Source organism: Mycteria americana, chromosome 1 (genome assembly GCF_035582795.1).
Source record: "Mycteria americana isolate JAX WOST 10 ecotype Jacksonville Zoo and Gardens chromosome 1, USCA_MyAme_1.0, whole genome shotgun sequence".
NCBI lineage: Eukaryota > Metazoa > Chordata > Aves > Ciconiiformes > Ciconiidae > Mycteria > Mycteria americana.
The window spans coordinates 146,932,143-146,952,623 of NC_134365.1; the positions used below are offsets into that span (position 1 = coordinate 146,932,143).

The 20,481-nt window shown below is 38.9% G+C and overlaps 1 protein-coding gene across 3 annotated transcripts in view; it reads left to right on the forward strand.

The window, feature by feature from the left end:
- The first annotated feature begins 376 nt into the window (after window positions 1-376).
- The window catches only part of PPP2R3B (protein phosphatase 2 regulatory subunit B''beta), a 52,459-nt gene continuing 32,354 nt past the window's right edge, over window positions 377-20,481 (forward strand). For 2 of the 3 annotated variants that reach the window (XM_075523138.1, XM_075523151.1), the window contains exons 1-2: window positions 377-417; window positions 2,054-2,504. In XM_075523138.1, the coding sequence (XP_075379253.1) occupies window positions 2,157-2,504 (348 nt within the window). In that variant the 5' untranslated portion in view covers window positions 377-417; window positions 2,054-2,156. Of the gene's footprint in view, window positions 418-983; window positions 1,006-2,053; window positions 2,505-20,481 lie in introns of those variants that run through there. The other variant, XM_075523145.1, reaches the window with a different exon arrangement.

Genomic DNA, 20,481 nt, shown 5'->3' on the forward strand with positions numbered 1-20,481 from the left:
ATCACCGCCCGCCGCTGCGGACACCCGGGCCCGCGCTCGGGTGTCCGAGGGTGTCCGCCTACAGACGGTGGTGCGCCTTGGGTGTCCGCCTACAGACGGAGGCGCCGCCACAGCGGCCGGGCAGCGGCGAGACCGCCGCAAGGGCTGCTGGGAAGGCAGAGGACCAGGGGGAAAACACACCAAACCCCTCCGCCGTGACGCCATGACGCACGCAGAAACGGCCGCGTGCCCTTCCGCGCCCCGCCTCCCGTTACCACAGTGACCGTCTGCCGCGTCTCCGGCGGGGCGGCAGAGACGCGCTCTCGCGAGATGTCGGCGGGCGGGGCGGGGCGTGCCCCGCCGGCGCGGGGCGGGCCGGAAGGAGGCGCAGATTTGAAGGCAGCGGCGGGAGGGGCGGCGCGGCGCGGCCTGGGGCAGGTGAGGCGCTGTGGCTGTTCCCCTTGCGGGCTCGTCGCGGTGCGCGCTCACTCACCCACCCGTGTCCCCCGCATCCCCCCTTGGGGTCGCTGGCGCGGCGCGAAGCCACGTCGCGTCTGAGCTGCTGGGGGAGCGCTTGCCCCCTGCCTGGCGGCCGTCTCCAGGGGGAGCAGGTGCCAGCAGGCATGTGGCGGTGGCCGTTCCCCTCCCCGCTCCCGGGGCGGCGCCGCTCTTCGCTCGCCCCGGCCCTCGCGGCGCGGCTGCTCCGGGCCGGCCTTTCCTCAGAGCTGCCTGCCCCGCGGGGGCGGCCGCGCCCGGCTCTGTGCCCGCCGCTTTTAAACGGCCCGCGGGAGGCCTTTCCGCTCCGGTCTGCGGAGGCAGGCGGTGTGGCCGCCCGCCTTTCCCGGCCGGCCTGCCGGTGGGGCCAGCTGGGCTCCCGCGGAGGTGCCCGCTAGTGCCGGACGGCTCCACTTTGCTTCCAGCCCGGGCAAATGTTGCGTGAGGCTTGCTGACGCAGCGATGAACGCTGTAAAAGTGTTGATCTGAAAAACTAGTGACCTTCGGTTTCAGCAACGGAATAACTTAGCCGTTAAGTTATTAAACGTGAAGGTTTAAAAAATGTAACTGGTGCAGTATAAGGCTTATAGTTCTGCCATGGGATGGAGACTGAGCTTTGGTTTTAATAGTACAGTCTTTTGCTAGGTGTTACTCATTTCCAAATTCAAGTGCTCATTTTAAGGCTTCTTCAGCAAAGTATTTGTGTATCTTTGCTGCCTGCTACATATGGATCAAATATTGATAAAGGCTTTAAAAAAACAAATCGGGATGAAGCACAGGGTTTAGTTAAACTGTACCAGATCATTAAGTAATTTTTTTGCAGCGATGATGATAGTAACTTGGGTTCTGTTCTCAGTATTTAGCTCCAGTCCTCTGGCGCTCTAAAAAATATATATATATTCTCTTTGTTTCAGGCGAGCAACTGAACCTGAAATCATACTATCCCAGTTCTTGAATTGCATTGTGTTTCACATTGGCTTTAAAAAACTGTAAAAGTGAATGTCAAATAGATCAGTTCTTAAAATATCAAATGACTGCATGGTACTAAGTGGGCAGTCAAATCAAATCCTGACGAAGGATCTTTGGGAATTCAGCTGGGCATCACTCATATGCAATGCAAGATTTTTAAGTCAGAAGCACAGAAAATTGAGTATTTGATCTTAGCTCTAAATCTCTTGATTGAAAGGCTGGCTTCTTAAATCTTAATTGTACTATCACCAAGGCTTTGCATAAACTGCTTAAATGTTTAGTTCTTGGCAGTTTCAATTGTAAGTCTTTTCAAGGCTATTTGTCATAATAAATGTGTACTTTAATACATGTTCTTGTAGAACATTTGTTAGATAGCTCTTTGAGAAAGTCTGAGTGCAGTTCCTTTCTCTTCAGTCTCCATCATTGACACAGTATGATTTTAAAAGAAATTATCTTCTGGATTTGGCTCTGATTAATGGCTTACACTTACAAAATGTTGTTGCAGTCACATGATAGCGTGTATCTCACAACACCTGTTGGTATCTTGAGGGAATAAATATCAAAACTTTGTTAAAACTGTAAGATTAAATAATAGTATTTTTCTTAACAGGAACTGTGGAGTCTGTGAAACACTGAAAGTCAAGTGGAATAAGTAGGTGATTGTCAAACCTTTATTTTGAATTTGACCCAACAAAAAGGGAAACTGGTAGAAAATGTCACCTGGGAAAGTTCTGCAGCCTGTACTGAAAATGAAGGTGGATGAACTCTTTTTGTGCTGGTTGAGTCAGCCTGCAACTCAGCTGACACTAAAGGACTGCTTGAAAAGAATCAAAAATGAGGAGAAAACTGAGATTGGTAATGGAGATTCAGGAAATGGTAAAAATGAGAGGTTTGCTAATAAAAATTCCAATTCCAAGCAATGCATATTAGGAGATACAAGATTGCCTTTGATGTCCTTCAATCCTCCTCAACTTTCTACTACTCTTCCATTGGCAACTCCAGCCAGCCCAAGGAACATTTCTAATGTTAGAGCAACACGTCGATCCTCAGGAGCCAAAGTAGTAAGTTTGTTTCTTACTTATTAGACCTATGTGTTTAAATGGAAGTGAATTTTGTGTTTGTGGTATTGGCAAATTATGCAAGTAATTAGTTTCCCTACAGGAGGTGTCGGGAGTGGAGTGAAGCAGCAGCACTGAACATAAAATGTCAATGTTTGGGTGTCATTAGCGCTAATTTTTAGGTGGCCTAAACTTCCAAAAGAGTGTCTTGGCTCCTTGCAGCTCTGTTGCTTTATATAAGCCATACATGCCTGACATAAAATGAAAAATGAATTGTTTTCCATTTCCATAATTTTTCTGTCGAGCAATATTGCCCTTGTTCTTTAAAACTGCAGAGGGGAAAGCATCTTAAAAATTCCATATCCAGTACAGCTGTTTAGATTTGGTATATCTACCCTGGTTTTGAGCTATAATTTCAAACATCATGCAATACTGATCTGTGTTGCAACTAATTTACATGTTATGTTTGCTTCAGTGGGTGCAGCATAGATAAGGAACAGAAAGCAAGTGATTCTTGCTTTCTGAAGTATTGCCTCTCCTATGCAATAAGGTTAGGGCTAATACCCATATTCTTGCATTTCTTAACTGGCGTGAACAAACTAAAAGTTCTGGAAAAGCTACAAATAGCCTTATAATTAAAAAGTAGTTTTCAGTAATGTCCTTGTCCACTGAGCAGTGTCCAGAGTAGGGGAGGACCCATGTTTAGAGTCGGAGAATGAAAGAGAATTGTAAAAGCCCAAACTTGGATAGATAGGTCAGATAGCCATGACTAACCAGGTGCCATTTGTGGAATACATCTCACACTCCATATTAAAATAAAAATCCAGCATTCTATCAGATGTTGTAGTTCACAAAGGCTATTTAGTTTACTAAATAGATCACAGTTGCTGGATACCTCTTGTTTAACTTACTTTTGCCAGAGGTAACCCAAACCAGGTGTTCATGCTTCAGATGCCACGCTTTCAATAACAGGTCCTTCCACTGTTAAATGCAATCTAATTGTGGATAAATGTAAGTCCCTGTGTTTGTTTGCAGTGTTATTTTTATAACATACTGCCTTGACTGCAAATATTCCTTTGTCTAATGATACCAGGCACTATTGTTAGTACAAGACTCAAATTTGGCTCCACTGAATCTGCATATTAACAAAGTAATTGTTTTGGTACTGCATGGTACACTCAATGCTTCCTTTCTAAGAAGGTCTTGATTTATAATAGACAATGCCATCTATGCAAGAATGACACCCCTGCCCCCAACCTGAGGTTTTTTTAAACTTGCAGTTCAGTTCAATCTAATTTCTAGCCCTCTTCATAAATTGTAAAAACAAAACTGGATAGAAAATTATGTGATGACTGACAAAACTAAGCATTGCATATATGATCTGCCTTATATCTAAGGAATTGTTAAAGAAGCATGCTGCTTCTGCTATAGGACTGTAAATTCATATAATTTAATAATACTGGTAAGTTGTAAGTGGTCATCACTCCCAATCACTCTACATACTTTGGTGTCTAACTCAATACACTGGCCAAACCTCCCAGTGTCCCAGGGCAGCCTTCTCAGGTTGGTAAGGGTTAGAGAGGTTAGAGCTGCGGATGTTTAAGAGTGTCGGTTACTTCTTGTCTGTTATTGGTGTCTATCGAATGTATATACTTACCTTTTGACCCACAGGAGTAACAACGTGACTACAGTTTTGCACTAAAACATTTAATCTGAAGTGTTGCCTTGATTTCATAAATACTAATTTTCAAATCTAGCTTGACCACTTGGAGTCCCCACTTCTTAGTTTCAAGACATCTCACTTCCAGTCTAAAGTTTGCCTAGATTGACTTTAAAATAATAGGGACTTGTATTTTATGTGTAATCACTAGCCAGACAGCAGGGCATGACAATTGATTTACTTTTTTTTCTTTATGTTCACATCACTATATTTCCTGCTCTAGTGAAATGTAGAAAGTTAGCAGATGCCTTTTATTCTTGTATTGGATAAAAGCAAGCAAAGGGAGGGTTTCCATTAAAAGCCACTGTTACTTGATCACTAACTCGTGTACTGTAATTTCTCTTCATGTGTCTTGGTTGATTGCTTTAAGTAGATCCCATAAAGAAGAACTAGAAGAGATTAATGAAGAGTAACATTCTTTACTTAATTGGAATTGTTTGTATAGTGCTGAGAGAGAACCTAGAGAGTTAGGTTGTTGGGTTTTCTTGGTGGGGTTTTTTGTTGTTTGGTTTTTGGTTTTTTTTTTCCAGGAAGTTGGGCAGGGGGAAGTTTCCAAGCAATAAGAAATTTATTTGTGGCTTTATTCAGCTGACCTGAAGCTTCATCCAAAAGTTTCCTAATCTTTAAGAAGTGTAAATTACATTTGGAGCAGGCATCAGCTCTTAAAATAGCACCAAGAGTTGCATAATTGCATATTCTACCATGACAGTGTATTTTCTCATAGAAAGCAAAATATACCCCTTTTCCTTCTCGTACATCTGTAAACTACCCGCTGCAGTGTCAAAATTAATGCATCTGGTTTTGTGCACTTAATCAGGACTCACAAATCGAGCCACAGTGGTTTTACCTACCTCATTTGAGTTTGTTTGAGGTCCTCGTCTCGTTTCTATAAATGGAAGAAAATGTTTCAGATAGCTTTTTAAAAAAGAAAGCTTGTACTGTAGGTCCAGTAATACAGATTTAAATTCTAAATAGCAGTCCTAGAAAATGGTAAAAGTTAATGTGCTTAACTCTGTGTGCCTGAGGGTGATAGTAGGAAAGGGCTTTTACATCAGCCATAAAGAGCTGGAGAATTATTTCTTGTAGACTATATAAGTCATCTGAGGCATCTTCTTAAAATTTTTCTTATTGTATACAGTAATTCTCATAAAGCAGCATACAAGCAGTAAACGCATTTTGGCAGAATACATTTTCAGTATCGCTGAACTGAATCATTACGTTTGATTATGGGTAAGGTTGCTGTATACCTTTTCCTGTTTCTTAAAATGTTCCTGCAACTGTTTTGAAGGACACCAAACAATAAAGCTGATAACAGAAAACTGTCATCCTCAGGTTGTTACGAGGTAGTATGAATGTGTAGGAAACCACATTTTCATGCTACAGGTTTCTATACTTATTAGAAAAACATGTTTTGCAGAATGGGAAGCATTCTTGGAAGACCAGTCTTGAAACTAATTAGACATTTAATCTTTAACACCTTAAACAGTAGCATATGAGCAAAACAAGCTGGTGTTCTGATGGCAACTGTTAAACAGCATTAAGAGTACTGTAGCTGACAGCTATCGTATTCAAGATCTTTTCCCTTTTTCAGAGGTTAGCTTGTAATTGAAGTTTGAGGGTTATATTTTTATCCAAAATTCAGAAGTTGCCGTGTGTTTTTGCTGAAACACTAATGTCTTGTCAGAGGAGAATTTGCTGTCTTTCAAGATAGTTGAAGTCCTCCACTGATTAGCGAGTACAAAGTACTTTCTCAGATAATGAAAGCACCTACATGGTCTTTATGTTAAAGATGAACAAAAAACTGAGGCACTTCAAACAGGAATTTGTTCATCTGGACAGGGCACTTAAAGCCATGTTCTGGAAAAACACTAATTCAGAATAAACTGTTGGCTTAATCCACACGCACACTTTGAAATCTAGACAGAACTCTACCATGAAAATTCCTCTTATGGTGTGTGTTAGTGCAAGTGAAAACAAAACAGTGTTTGTTTAGGGTATGGGTTTTTTTCCTTTAGAGGAGGTGCTTCCCCTTCACTTGCATGGTGTCATTTAGAGTGAGGTCAGTGTCTGACTGCATCCATTGTACCAACACTGTAACTGCAAAGTTCTGGTCATCTTCGTTATGTGGTGTGAAGTGCTTGCTAGCACTCAGTATTCTGCAAGTAGGCTTGTGATTTGTATATACTAAATGTATTAAAATAACAGAAAATCAGAGGCATAAAAATATCTCAACATTTAAGTCTTGAATATTTTATGAGTATATTCTTGTTAAGAAAGGAAGTTCTAGAGCTGTAACTTTCAAATTTGAGGAAGAGCTGTCATAGCTTTCTTCTAACCCTTATCACTACTGTACATGGATTTAACAGCGTTTCTGGCACTCTAGATTATCTTAAACATATGGGGTATACACAATTGTACACTGTTCATCACATTGTCAAAAATGCCAGGCCTCAAGGCCTAAAAGATGCCGCAGGCAAGATGTTTAATCCTAACCAGCTGGTGTGCAAGGCATCTGGGGAAACAATTCACAGAATTCCCTATGGGCATTTTGGGGGGTGGTGGTGCAGAGAGTGTGATATGATCTGAAGTACTTCAAAGGTATTTTCTGTTTCTCTGCAGGGTCAGCCTTTGATATAAAGGTACTTCTTGGATTGGTTTCTGTGTATCTTTTGCTTGATAAGCATACTGTTCCTGCTTGTTATCCCATGACAATTATTAAAGCTTATTGTCCTGTATTTCTGTAACTTGTAATTTTTTTACTACTTTACTATATCGCTGCATACCTTTTTTTATCACTACCATTCTTGCCAAATTTTTGCTACCAGTTAGTCGATTCAAATGGAGTAGTACTGCTAGAATCCATTTTAGTTTAAAGGGAGACTAGAATGAAACCTTTTAACATTGAGAGAAGTTTGAGCAAAATAACACTTAACAGTTGCTTATGGGAGCAAATGAGTGTTTCTGATGACTTGAATTAAAGGGTAGCTAGGCTTAGACCTGCATCCTTTAGACCAGTGGTGGACTATCTCCATGTTCTGCAGTTGTGCTGTAAGTTTTTTTGGGGGGGACCACCTTCTACTAGCAAGGAGAGAAATGATGATGTTCATAAAACATCAGAAAAGTAAGAGGAATGACAGTGTTTGAATCCTTCCAGCTTTTCACTTAAGTAGTTATTAAGCTTTGCTGTCTGCCTTGACATTTCACGTACCTAGTCCTATATGTTGTCTGCATCTGACTTGCTACCTAGTATACCTTAATACTAGAAGCAAAGTCAACTACTAAGTCTGGGTTACGTAAGATGTATTAGCATTGCACTGCACACCAGGTTACGCTGTGCAGGACTGAGTGTGCTCTAGCGCATACGCTCCCTAACTCTGTATTATGCAAAGCTAGTGTTAATAGTGCCATGTCCCATCACTAAGTGGGGAGGATGGTGGACTTGGCTTCCAACTCAAGCCCGTGACTTAAAGGCAGACTGTAAATAACCTGGTATCAAACTGATGTACTTCTATGATGATAACAGGGTACTATGACAGATGTCAGCGCTAATGTGTTCACAATAAAGGTCCTTCTATGGTGCCAACAAAGGAAGGACAGCCAGAAGTTCATATTAAGGTCTGGAAGAGTGCATCTATAGGTGTTCCTAGAAAATCATTATTAGTTTCAAGTGTGGTGAAATAATAGTAGTCAGCGTAAGCAGCACTAGTAGTATGTTGTGTTGTTATTCTTAAGCTTTGCTGTATTGAATAGCTTGGAATAGAAGAATTGTTATTCTGATTACAGAACCAGCTATTCATTTTATGTATAAATGAGAAACTGAAAGTTATTCACTGTTGTAGCTTTTTGGTAGTGCTCTTTGTTCTAACTGCATCTTGTACCCTGGGATGTAAATGTTACACTTTTCGTAGCAGTAGTATTAATTCTGTTTACACATTGTGCTTTGTTAGAAGAAATAGTGATCTTTTGCCCTCTTTCAAAGTGGCAGTTGCACTTGAAAGAGAAGATATTTCTGTCCTACTGAAAACTCATAGATGTTTCTTATACGCTGCATCCAGTCTTAAGAGGTTTTGGCATTTCTGGTGCTGAAAAATTGAACTCAGAATTATACGTGGCTTTCTTCAAATTTAAAATTCACCTGAATCCTGACACAGGACACATTCAAATATTTGGATGAAATTTATTAATCACAGGCACTATCTCCTGTGTGACTGTCACTTAAAAGCAAACAAACAAAAAAGTTCATAGCTGTATGAGATGGTTACTTACTTGCAGTTGTTCCTCTCTGCCCAGTCTTTCAAAACATTTAAGCTTAATTATAGCTTTACATCAGTCATTTAAATAGTTCATTCTTTTAACAGGTGGTCAGTCTGGGAGGAAATTAGATATTGATATAGAGGAGATAGCTTTCTTTTTTTCCTCAATGATGTTTGAGAACCTGTCTTATATTTTTTGAGAACCTCTCCATATGCTCTACACTTACTCTGTCAGCAAGAAATAAGCTTGAGGCCAAAAGTATGTATGGGCTTATTTCAGTATGCAACAATTAATGCAGTTCATCTAGTGAACTGGTTTTTCCACTGATAGACATAGTCAATGACCGCACAGAGTTTTTCAGCAAGCAATGTTATGAGAAAAATCTACAAAATACCAATGGTGATATCATATGGCTGAGTCTTGCAGATGTATAGGTTTTGCACACACAACTGTCTTGAAAAATTCAATGAAAGTTAGGCAACTTAAGTAGTTGCATTGATTCAAGAAGATACCAGTTAAGTGCCCTCATTTTCTGCAGTCCACAACAAATGGTTACTAAATTTAATGTTCTAACTGTGGCATAATATGGAATAATTCCTTTGTGTTGGGCTGGATTAGTGTAGTGTTCTTGTCTTCAAGTTAACCAGATGGTACTAATGTCTTGGAAGATAAGATTAGTTTGTATTCTGCAAACAACAGATATGACTTAAAATGGGTCTATAGAAAGCTGACCAGTGATCAAGAGATGTTTTTAAAAGTGCATTCTGGTACTTCATGTTAGATGTGCCTCTTTTGCATAGCAATCACTATTCTATATAAAAAAATAGCTAGAAACTGTTCAGCCACCCATGTACCATTTCTTGACCACAGGTACTTGAAGGGATAATGAGCTCTTGGGGCTGTTGGGATATGTGCTTAAATAACCTTGTGCACACTGCTTAGTTTCATTTCATATGGAACTAGCCTTATATATTTGTTTCTATGCAGATTTTACTAGAAACTTTGGCTGATTTCAGGCAACAAATGAGATGAGTTGGAAGACTACAAGGAGACTTTCACAACATTTGTAGAAATCTATATGCAAGGAAAATGCAGGGAAAGACCTTATGACTGTGTGACAAGGGAAACATTGCAAAATATCTATAAAATGGAGTTGTAAATGTGCCCACCATGAACAAGGTTCGATTGGATCTTCTTGACGTTATCTTGACAAAGCAAGGCTTGTAGAGCTTATGAGATGGCTTGACTTGATCTGGTTTTAGAATCCAGCAGAACCAGGAGAACAGTTTCATTCCTTTAGAAGCTAGATTTGCATTGATACACAGTTAATATTCTAGATCTTGTAAACGTTTCCACTAGATATGATCATCACTGATATATTATAAATAATCTTCATCCATAAAGCAAACTATTTGAAATTCAGTAATGTTGAAAGCATTTAATGGGCTAGATTTGTCTTCCATTTACTACTAGTCTTCATGAATAGTCATCATTTACAGCAAATACTTCTGTTGTAAAGTCTTCTGTTGTAACTTACGATTTTAAACAAAAGATCACCAATTTTGTTGTCTTACTTGCTGTTAACACACTAAAGAATACCTCCTAAAGTTTTGACTACTTGCTTATTTATCAAGCAACAAATTTAAGCTTAGTATTTTAGAAAGATCTTCTAGAATGTTTGAAAAAATATTTAGACTTTGCATCAAGACTTCCAATGATGGAGAGTGAAGGAAATCGGTGGTCAAGGGTACTGTTGCTGTTCTGCCAATGTATTTGTGTTGACTTATTACTTAAGTCTTATTTCTTCATATGTAATGGTTGCCCCTTTAGTTATCATACTGGAAACTAAAGTTCAGTTGGTTATCAGTGATCAGCCTCTTTACTCTGCCTTCTTTCTTTGCTTTGTCCTTTACCGGTGTACCCTGCTTGCAAGTTGGGAAGTGCATGACTTTTCATTTAGCTCTGTAGAAACCAGTATAGTTTCTGTTGCCTCTCCGTTTCCTGTATCAGCAATGATTTCGTACTGATTCATGATCAACACAGTAGTGTTAGTTCAAGAGTAAGTCTCTATAGGAGTTCTACCAGAAATCCTATTGTTGGTTGGTAAATTAAAATTTGTGATCTCACTGACTGACTTGTAGAACAAGGTCTGTATCTTAAGCTTCCTGATTTCTTGGGTTTGCTTTACGATCTTCAGGGAGGGAAATCTCAAGCGAAAGCATAAGCAAGAAGCTGTCCTGCAGCTGTCACTGACTCAAAATTATTGTCTTGTGATTTCAGGGACTAAATTACATGTTGTGTTAGACTGTGATGCTGGAATTAAAGTAGTGGTTGTACTTTCATACACCACTCATTCTAGTTTGGAAATTATGAAATTCCAAGATATAAATGTGTTTTTGAAAGGATTAATTGAAAATTCAGTTCATGTCAAAATGATGAAGTACTGAACAGTTGGTACAGTGTTTAAATAAGTTGCTGGACAGTTATAAAACATTGTCATTCATGTTCTTTATACCAGATTACTCTGTCAACTTCTAAATTAAGGTGACACAAGGTAAATAATACCAATCTAGAAATGACTAAGTATCCAAAATGGCCTGTATGACTTTGAAAAGTTGAATAATGCATAACACTGGACTCCATTATAAAAGCTGCTATCTGCTGTAGGAAAATCTCAGTGGCATTCTGAATCAGCCTGAACTGATTCTTCGTTTCAACTTATTCTGCTCTTCAGAGGCTTACCTTAGTAAAGTTACAAATGTGTATGTTGTGGATGTAGCTTCCTCTGTGGATAGTCTCTCGAGCATCATGGCTCATCTAAAATGTAAAAACCCAGCATCTTATTAGAGCAAGTGTGACTTTAATTTGTATAATCCATACTAGATTTTTTTTTTATGTCTTTCTCTGTTTAATAGCCACCTCAGCAGCATCAATTCAGGTGTATCTGGTTTTCATGATCTGATGAATAGAGTCATCTGAAGATCATGAATAGTAAATAGGTTCCATCTGTAGAGCACCATTCCAACAACCTGTTTCCATTAAAACTTTGTTTATGCTATACACAGATAAATAAAATGTAAACTGATAATGTTTTCCCAAGATGGCAGGGAACATGAGAATTGTTCTGAAAGGAATATAAACCATCCATTAACTGTCAGGCTTCAATTTTATAGTATCTAGTGTTGACGCTTGCTGAAGTTAGGCTGCCAGATGCAGTTAGCAATCTAAAAAGGCCCATGCTATGTCTTTGGAGTCCAGGCAGTGTAATCATAGCAAGGTGACATGTATCTTATCTTGCTTATAATCTGATAACAGCCCATGGCGTGGTGTACATACATCGCATTCTTTTGGTAATGCGCAGAGAATCTGATCAGCCCATCCTTCCTGGGCTACCAACATGACCATATATCTCACATCTAACTGGTGTCTTTTTATTCACTGTCTTGCTTCCTATTCACTGTCTTGCCTCCTTGCTTCTCCCAGCAACTGTGGAAAGAACCTCCAGGCATTCCTCTGTCTAATCCAAGAATACTCGAAAATTTAAATAATCATTAGAGAAGGCATGCACATGCAAGACTTCCATGTTTAATTGTCTGCATGTTCTAGGGGGGAGGCTTTGCATCTTCCAAGAAAAAAAAAATGCATCTAGACCCAGATTCACATGAACTTCCTTCCAAGGCCAAAGGATCAGTTTCTACCTGTGAAGGTAGATTTCTTAACTACACAGTGACAACATCTAGCAGTTCATCAGTGTAGCACACCATACTCAAAAAGCTGTCAATAACTTTTAACACAATCAGTTTGGTAGCTGATAGCTGGGTATGAACATAGTAACTTGATTCCTTCTGTGATTTAGACTTCGTCTCCCTTGGGTTTTGTCAATGTACTGCTGAAAAGGGATGACTCTCATCCAAAGGAGAGTTAGGGATGGATAAGTAATACTTGGTTATTCTGTCCAGCTCACAAGTGCCTTGTCCTCTTGTTCTCTTCCCATACAGAGCAGTTAGAAATGGGAAGTTACTAGCAAGAAGCAAGTAGCAAGTTAGGTAAGTGTCTGAAGAACTGGGAAAACTGATTATTTGGGATCCCATTAAATCCCTTTCCTTATCCATCAGTATAAGGATGGATAGGTTTCAACCTTATGCATCCTTATTTCAGGATAGAGTCAGGGGTTTTGGGAAATAAAAAATCAATATTTATGAATTCAGTATTGAAAAATTGGTATCAGTGGGTTTCCCCCCACCCCCGAGTGGGTCACCTTGTCAATAGATGTTAATATTCTTTTGATTGCTTAGGCAGTTATATGGATAAAAAGCAGAATTTTCTTTGCTACTCCCCATTTATTCTTATATTTTCCCATTCTCTAGACATTTCATGTTTTACAGTACCTGCTCTACTAAAATTCAAGGTCAGTAAATCTTGCTATGTACTGTAGTCTCCCGAGAAGGGGAATGTTTTGTTTATTGCTCATATAACATAAAATAACACACTTGGACAACTGAGACTTTAGTCCGTTGCTCTAAAGAGGTTTTTCCCTTGCAAGGGCCTTTTTGAAGACTTGAGCAGGAGTTTTAGAATTCTTTCCAAAGAGAATCACTATCATTCTTCATTCATTTATTTAGACTATGTCAACACTGGATGTTGCTATCTATAGTGTTAAGCAGAAAGGTACTGCAGATACTACCAAGCCTGCCTAAGTTGTGTTTTCTCACTTTGTAGGTCATAAAATCAAATCTGACTGAGATGGACATTGCCTTCTAATCTTTCCCCTTGGTTTTTACTCAGTACCTTGAGAACTGCTGTTACAACAATGATCCACAGGCTACCACTGGTCTGCAGGATTAAACATCTGCAGACTAGTGTAAATAATGCATCTACTCAAAGAGCATTATGTTTACTGAAGCGTGATGTTGTTTGCATCTACTATTATGCAATACGTTTTGCAGAAATTGGGGTAGATTTCTTAGAAGTTCAGTCTGACTGTGGAGCTCTGGTCTGAGTTGGAAACCAAATAATTATCAATCAAATGTCTAATTATGCAAATAATGGGGCATATCTAGTTCCAGCACCTTTCAGTAGATCAAAGGCCAGGTATGGACTGTCTGGTCTAGAAATAACTCTTGATAATATTAAATAATGGTGATAGTCTAGTCACAAACTTTTGTGAAGACTGAGGAAAAAAATGAACCCAGTATTTCAGGACTTTTTGTATTGTTTGCTTGTTTTCCTAGTCTAGCAAAGAATTGCTGCTTTCATTTGTCTGTCTTCTGGTATATTTATGTAATTTCTTCTTTGTCTTTCCTGCCTCACAGTAGCTGTGTTTTACTTAGCATTGTTAGCTGCTTGACTTCTTTTTTTTAATATATATCTTCCTGAACTATTTGCTTGTACTAATAGTGCATTTTTTCCACTTTAAATATCTGAAATATATCTTTAGTAGTTAGTCACGCTGTTTCATCTTTTTTCTATATTGATAAAGATGCTACCTTGCCTCAGTTATCTTAATTGCTCTTTTCTGCCCCTCGCTAATCAGTTTCTTTTTGAAAGGGTTACTCTAGTTGCATAACCCTTTAGTTGACTGTTGTGGAGATATGACAGTTCTCTTTCCAGAGTTAACCCAGGAGCCACTAATTTCTGCAGCATCGCAGGCTGAGGGATTCTGTTGGGTTCACACTGTTGCCATTGGGTTTGCTCATTCAGCCTTATTTAAACTGTCTCCAAAGGCCAAACAGGCTTTCTGTCATCTTGGTTGACATGTTACTGGGTTGAAGACTGGACCCCAGCAACTAAGGGTTTAGCCAGCAACCTGACCCCAGGTTTTGTATGGCTGAATACATCTTATTACATATTTAACTTAATGCTTGGATGTTTTTTTTTTTTTCAAAGACTAGAGGTTAGTTTTCCATAATCTTAGACTTTAAATCTACTGTCAGTGTATGCTTCTGACAAGAAATTGCATTTTTGTAGGCAAATGCTTAAGGTTTTTTGAGGTATTACTCACGCTTCTATTTCCTCGACGATACCCAAGATATTAGTAATCCTCATCTTTGTCTCACTTGAATACTTTTGTGTTAAAGCCATATAAATATTACATTGCTATTGTGTATGTTCAGATCTCTGTTAAAGTGGTAAACTCTTTAGCCACAGTCCCTTGAGTCAGATCCATTCATAGTGTATATCTTTAGCTTTGGAAGGAAGCTCTGAGCATGCATCTTCCCCTCTGTTTATCTAGCTAATAATAAGCTGCCAGGATACTTGAACAGCTTCATGGCTGGCATCCAGCCCTTCACCCAGGAAAGGATTTTGCCATAGCTTTCACTGGAGAGAATTCAGATTTAGAATAAATGTAACACTATACCTGAACACTCCTAGTTCAATCTGGGTGGAAGCTGACTTTCCCTTTCCCCTGTGGCTAATTCATGACTGAAAAGTTTAAAACAGATCTTAGGGGGTTCTTGACCACATTGCTTTACAAATGCTTATATCTCCTTAAATGCGGCAATACAAATTCTTTTCCATTCAGATGGTGAAAAGGAGGTGATTAATAGCTGCCAGTGTACTTACCTCTCACAATGTACTGCAAATAAATGCTCAATTGCACATAGATTCTTCATTTATTGCAACCTGTGAACTTTTGACAACTATACTGCATACAGGTATGTAAACAACCAATAGGTTTTAAACCAGACTAGTGACAATAGTGCTACAACAATATTAGGCTAACAATGGGATTGACTTAACATCTACCTCCAGCAGTGAAGTAATATTATGACAATGAAATATAGAATATTCAAAATACTGAACATAATATGCTGGTTAAGTGGTGACGGACTCTGAGCTCCATTTGAAAAAAGGCGGGAAATCTGCAACTTTTTCCAACATGGAGTTCAGAACATTGATTTCTTACTGTGGCTCCTTCAGCAGATTCAGGTGAACTGGAGGTCCAGTCTTCTAAGTTAGCTCTCCATGTGGCAGTCAGTCATCTTAATGACATAGTACAGCCACCTCAAAGAAGACTGTGAATGCGGCACACCTCCTGGTGAAAAGGGGTGAAAATAGAAAGCAATTTAGGTGAGGAAATACCTTTCCTTACTTTAAGTAAGCCCTATTTTGCCTAACCTGAAATGCAGTCTGCCTTGCAATACAACCTTCCTGACCTTCCCCAAACATCTTGGTCTGGAACGGGTATCTGCTGCCAGAGTAGGATTCTTCTCCTACTCTAACACCTCAGTCCTTCGTCTCAAGTTCCAGGCATGCTGCTGTTGTGTGCTGCGCGTCCAGCTCCCTGCTGGCTTCCCTGTGGCCCAAGGGTTATCACAGGTTAGTTGATTTGATCTTCCTAAAAGACAGTGAGTGACAGCCAGTTTTGCTTGATGCAGTTTGCTAGTCTGGTCATGCCAACCACAACATGTCTGACTCTTGCCTTGTCAATTCCTTTCTTGTTCTCCCACTTCCGAAAGAAATAAATATCTTCATAACAAGTTGCAATAAAGAAGCAGGTGGGGAAAACTGGATACTAAATTAAAAACAAGAAAACAGGCTTTGTGTCATCATTTACTTTCTAAGAGTGTGTGATAAACTAAAAAGGATCCAATTAAGACCAATCATATTTCACTAGTACTTTTTCATAGTTTCCTTTTCTTAATCTTACAAGGATATTTACTGTGGGTTTTAATATATTGTTACATGACAGCATGCCTATGAATGGATGAATAGGGCTAAAGATTATAGATAACACAGCGTGGAGATAAAATAATGCAGTCTAGTAAGAGAAATCTCAAACTTAGTGGTGAAAGAGTTGTTTTAGTGTTTCTTGGGCTGTGTACATATTTGCGTAATCAAGAAAGTGGCCTTATTTAAAGTGTGAGGGATGAAAACAGAGTAAGACTGGCCAGAGCTGTTAGTAACTAAGCTTGTGCATGACAAGGTACCGATAATAAATGGGCAACATACCAACATATTAGAATTTGGGGGTTCTAAGAGTGTTCACAGCTTGATCTGGAATAGCAAGAGTTGTCATACCCATAGCTGTAATGGTGATATTTGAAAAAAACTTCATCAGAATAGTAGCATTTCCTAAAGACTGCTATGATAAAGGTATACCCATTTAAAATGTGAAAACTTCACCAGTTATCAATTAATGTACCTAAAACCATAAAGGAGGAAGGGCAGAAGGTCACTTTAATTTCCACAAAAGCTTATCAGATTTCTCTTTCTGAGAAGCTGATTGCTGTGGACTAAAACATGGCCTCACCCTCCCATACAATGTATTTGAGATTCAATAAACTGAAAATAGAGCGGTAGCTGACTAACTTTAGTGCTACTGAAATGTGACAGGTATGCAATCTAGTATGTGGATGTTAATGTTTATAAAACTCCTATTTAAGCAAAAGAAAAGTATTCTGTGAACTTTTTTCAGTTTTTGTTACATCCTTGATATTTCTAATGTAGCTTTTTTGTAAAACATGATTTAAAGCAGCATTTCATTGTGGTAACATTTGCCTCATTTCTGCTACCACTTTCTGCCTTAGCACTTGAATGCTTAGATTCTCATGATACAGTAACTTAGATCTAGATGAATGTAAAAAAAAAAAACTATTTCATGAAACTGTCTGAAAGTCTGTCTGCAGCTTTTTCTGTCGTTGCCTTCATTTTCCCAGCGTAATAGGGTTCCTGCTAAAGGACTGAAGAGTTAAAAGGAATTTAATTGCTGTGTAATAAGCCTTATCCTTTGGCGAGGTACTTCATTGAAGCTAGACAGTGAGTGTTTTGTGACAGAAGGAAAAGCTGAGGGGGATGGGAGGAGGAGGAAGCTACAAAATGACCACGGCTGGCCTCTCTGCATTCCTCTAAGGCTTGCTTTTTTAAAATTGGAAGCTGCTTTTATAGATGCTCCTCCAAACAGGTTTGTTTTTTTCCATACTGTCCCATTTAGACTTTGGAATGCATGTACGAAAGGGCAGGCCCCCAAAGTGACTTTCCAATCTGTTTTTTGCGATTCCAGCCAAGTTCCCTTTAATGTATGGAGCAGGCGAAGTTGAGCTGACTCTCTTATAATATCACAGAACTCGGGCGCAGCTGCTGCTTTAAGTGGCACTGTGTGATAATACAACAGCTCTGCTATTTACTGGGACTCAAGTGCCTGGACTGGCACACAGAGACATTATATGAAATCCGAAAGCATGAGGATAAAGGAGATTTCTTTGCGGCAAGATCCTGATCTAAGAAAGGAGTTGGCATTGCTAGCTCGAGGATGCGATTTTGTTTTACCTTCTAGATTCAAGAAGAGACTGAAAGCTTTTCAGCAGGTCCAGGTTTGTCTTTCAGTTCTTATACAATTAAGTTATTATTGTCAGTTGTACCTTCACCACCACGCAGATTGCAGGAAATACATGCAAGTTCTTCCTCAGCTAGCGGGATTTCAGTAGTCTGTTCCATATATGATTTTTTCTGTGTTTTAGAAGACTATGTAGGTAGTTTTCTGCTAACCAAAAATGAGGAGAGTTTACTGAAGCATGAAGCATAGATGAAGTACAATGTTTGCACAGCGGCATATGCAGTTGAAAGTTGATGCGCTTAATGCTATTAGACTTTTAAAGACTGTTTTCCTTAATCTGCATAATCATAATCTGCATGCATTTCCCCAGGGGTTTTAATTTACCTTTTACTGAAGGTAAATAAAATACACTGAAATAGGCTCTAACTTTACTAACTGAAACATACTATGTTAAAAGGTGCTTTCATACTTACATGATGATCCTGAATTCCTTTAGATTATCTTTATTTTGGACTTTGTATTTGGATGAGATCAGTTGTTGCTATGTGGTTCACACGTGTGGCTCTGCTGTTTTGCAGCAGTGAGTTAAATCCACCATTTTAAACTGAGTTCATACTTGAGAATAGAAGCATTTGAAACATATAATTAGAAGGAAAACTACTTACAGAGTAAATGTTCAAAGATATTATCTTTTGGGAGGGGGAAAAATGTACAACTGTTTTATTGGAGAAACTGAAAGTTGGTATTTCCTCAAACACATGTAACTTAAGGCTTTTGGTGGTATGTGAAAGCATTCACTTTGTCCTTACCTCACCCTCACTTCTTATTCATGTACTAAAGGTATATCAGTGAAGGTATGTGTGACTTTTTTTACCCTTTTTTAATTCAGGAAAGCTTAGCACTTGAATAAAAATTATGTTATCTTAGGATTTCTGGCTTTTAAAATCATTCTAAATATAGCCTGCTACTTAATTTTTAATTCAGTGCACTAGTGTCCCTTTCAGGTGACCTTCAAGAGAGGGCCATAGAGCCCTATGACCCTAAAAATATGTTAGCCTTCTGTCTTCTACTTTATTATTTCAAATTTGTTTCAGCTGAGCTACATAAGCAATGTTTATTCCTTTGGGCAATGCAGAATGCAAGTGCTGACCCTACTGTTTTATGCTATTCAGCCTAAACTTGTGAATGAAAGGATTTTACGGCTTGAATCTTTTGTGCTGAACTGGAGACAGAGAAGGAAAATTTGTTGACTAGAGACAGCAGGAAAAGAAAATACTATCTTAATTACCTAAAAGTAGCACTATCAGTTAATATTTAGGCACCTCAGAGCATGAGGCAAGTTTAGTCTAGTCATGGCATCCTGTTGTAAACAAACACGCTATTACCTTGTGTGGTGCCCCTTAACTTGATCCGTCTTTCATCAAATGATAGTTGGATCACTTGCACTTTTACAGGGCTTTTTTCTGTTGAGCTAGAAAACATCTCAATGTAGTATGGTAATGCATATCTACTAGCAACTGAGTACTTCAGAAAACAGTTTGTCTACTCTGTAGGGTTTTTTTCTGTTTTAGCATGCTGCTGGCTATAAACTTACCCTACAGACAATGAACAAATACTTTTCATTTTTAACCAGACTTGCACTACTTAGATAAATGGCAATTGTAGAATAATGTATGTTAAACCACTTAATTATATTACAGACAAAATTCTGTGGGCAAAACAGACTTAATAGGAGTATAGAACTAAAATCTGGTATCTGTCTCTGCTCAACTTGATATCAAGTAGTTTATCCGAGGTTCCTTTTTTAAATGGTACTTCACTTCAAATTCATGACTTTAAGGAGACCTTTTTGAAAGTACCTTAAAAAACCAAAATATGAGTGCTGATAACTGTTGGTATAGAAGATGAACATTCTTCACCTGACACTTCATGTTAATGTTAATTTCAAGTTGTCCTCATGGGTTAGGTGCATTTCAAATAATAGCTATTTCATCTACATAATCATTGAAGAAATTTCATGTTGATATTAAAGACTGCTTAGAGCTTTTGTAGGATAACTTGAAAAATTTTTCTCATTTCAGTTGCTAAGCTTCATTGCCATTGTAGTTTACAACCTCCTATACCACTGTAATATTGGCTTTCAGATGGAACAGTTCATGAATATGATGTAAAATTAGAATGCTAAAATCAAGCAGAAATGGAAGTCAATCTGTTTTTCTATACTTTTACTACACTCTTATTTTTCATATCCATGCAGTTTCTAGAACTTGTTAAACAAATGGCAGATTCTCCTTAAGAGTTGTAGTGCTATTAAAGCTAGCCTCTTAAAATAAAAAATGAGTAATGGTGGTGGATGAGATAACATGTGGCTCAACATCTGCTCTGAGGTGGGTTGGAGTGGCTGGGTCTTCCACAGGTTCTAGGAATTCTAAGGCAGTGGCTTTTTGCATAGAGCCATGTAAGTAATCTGTGTAGGTAATCCCCTGTCTTTTGGAAGGGGTGGTCATTGGAGCGTAGCAAATCAAGTTTCATGAAAATCTTTAAATAGACGACCAGTAGTGAGGTGGGTGGCTCTGGAAAGTGGTGGAGCAGGCTGTTCCTCAGTGGTTGCATTAATGAAAATTGATAAAACTGAGCACAGTAGGGCTTTCTGGAAAGATTGGTTTCTCAAAAGTAAGATAAAACAATACGCAAGTGTTGAAATGTTCTCTATTACTTTAGGGAACTGA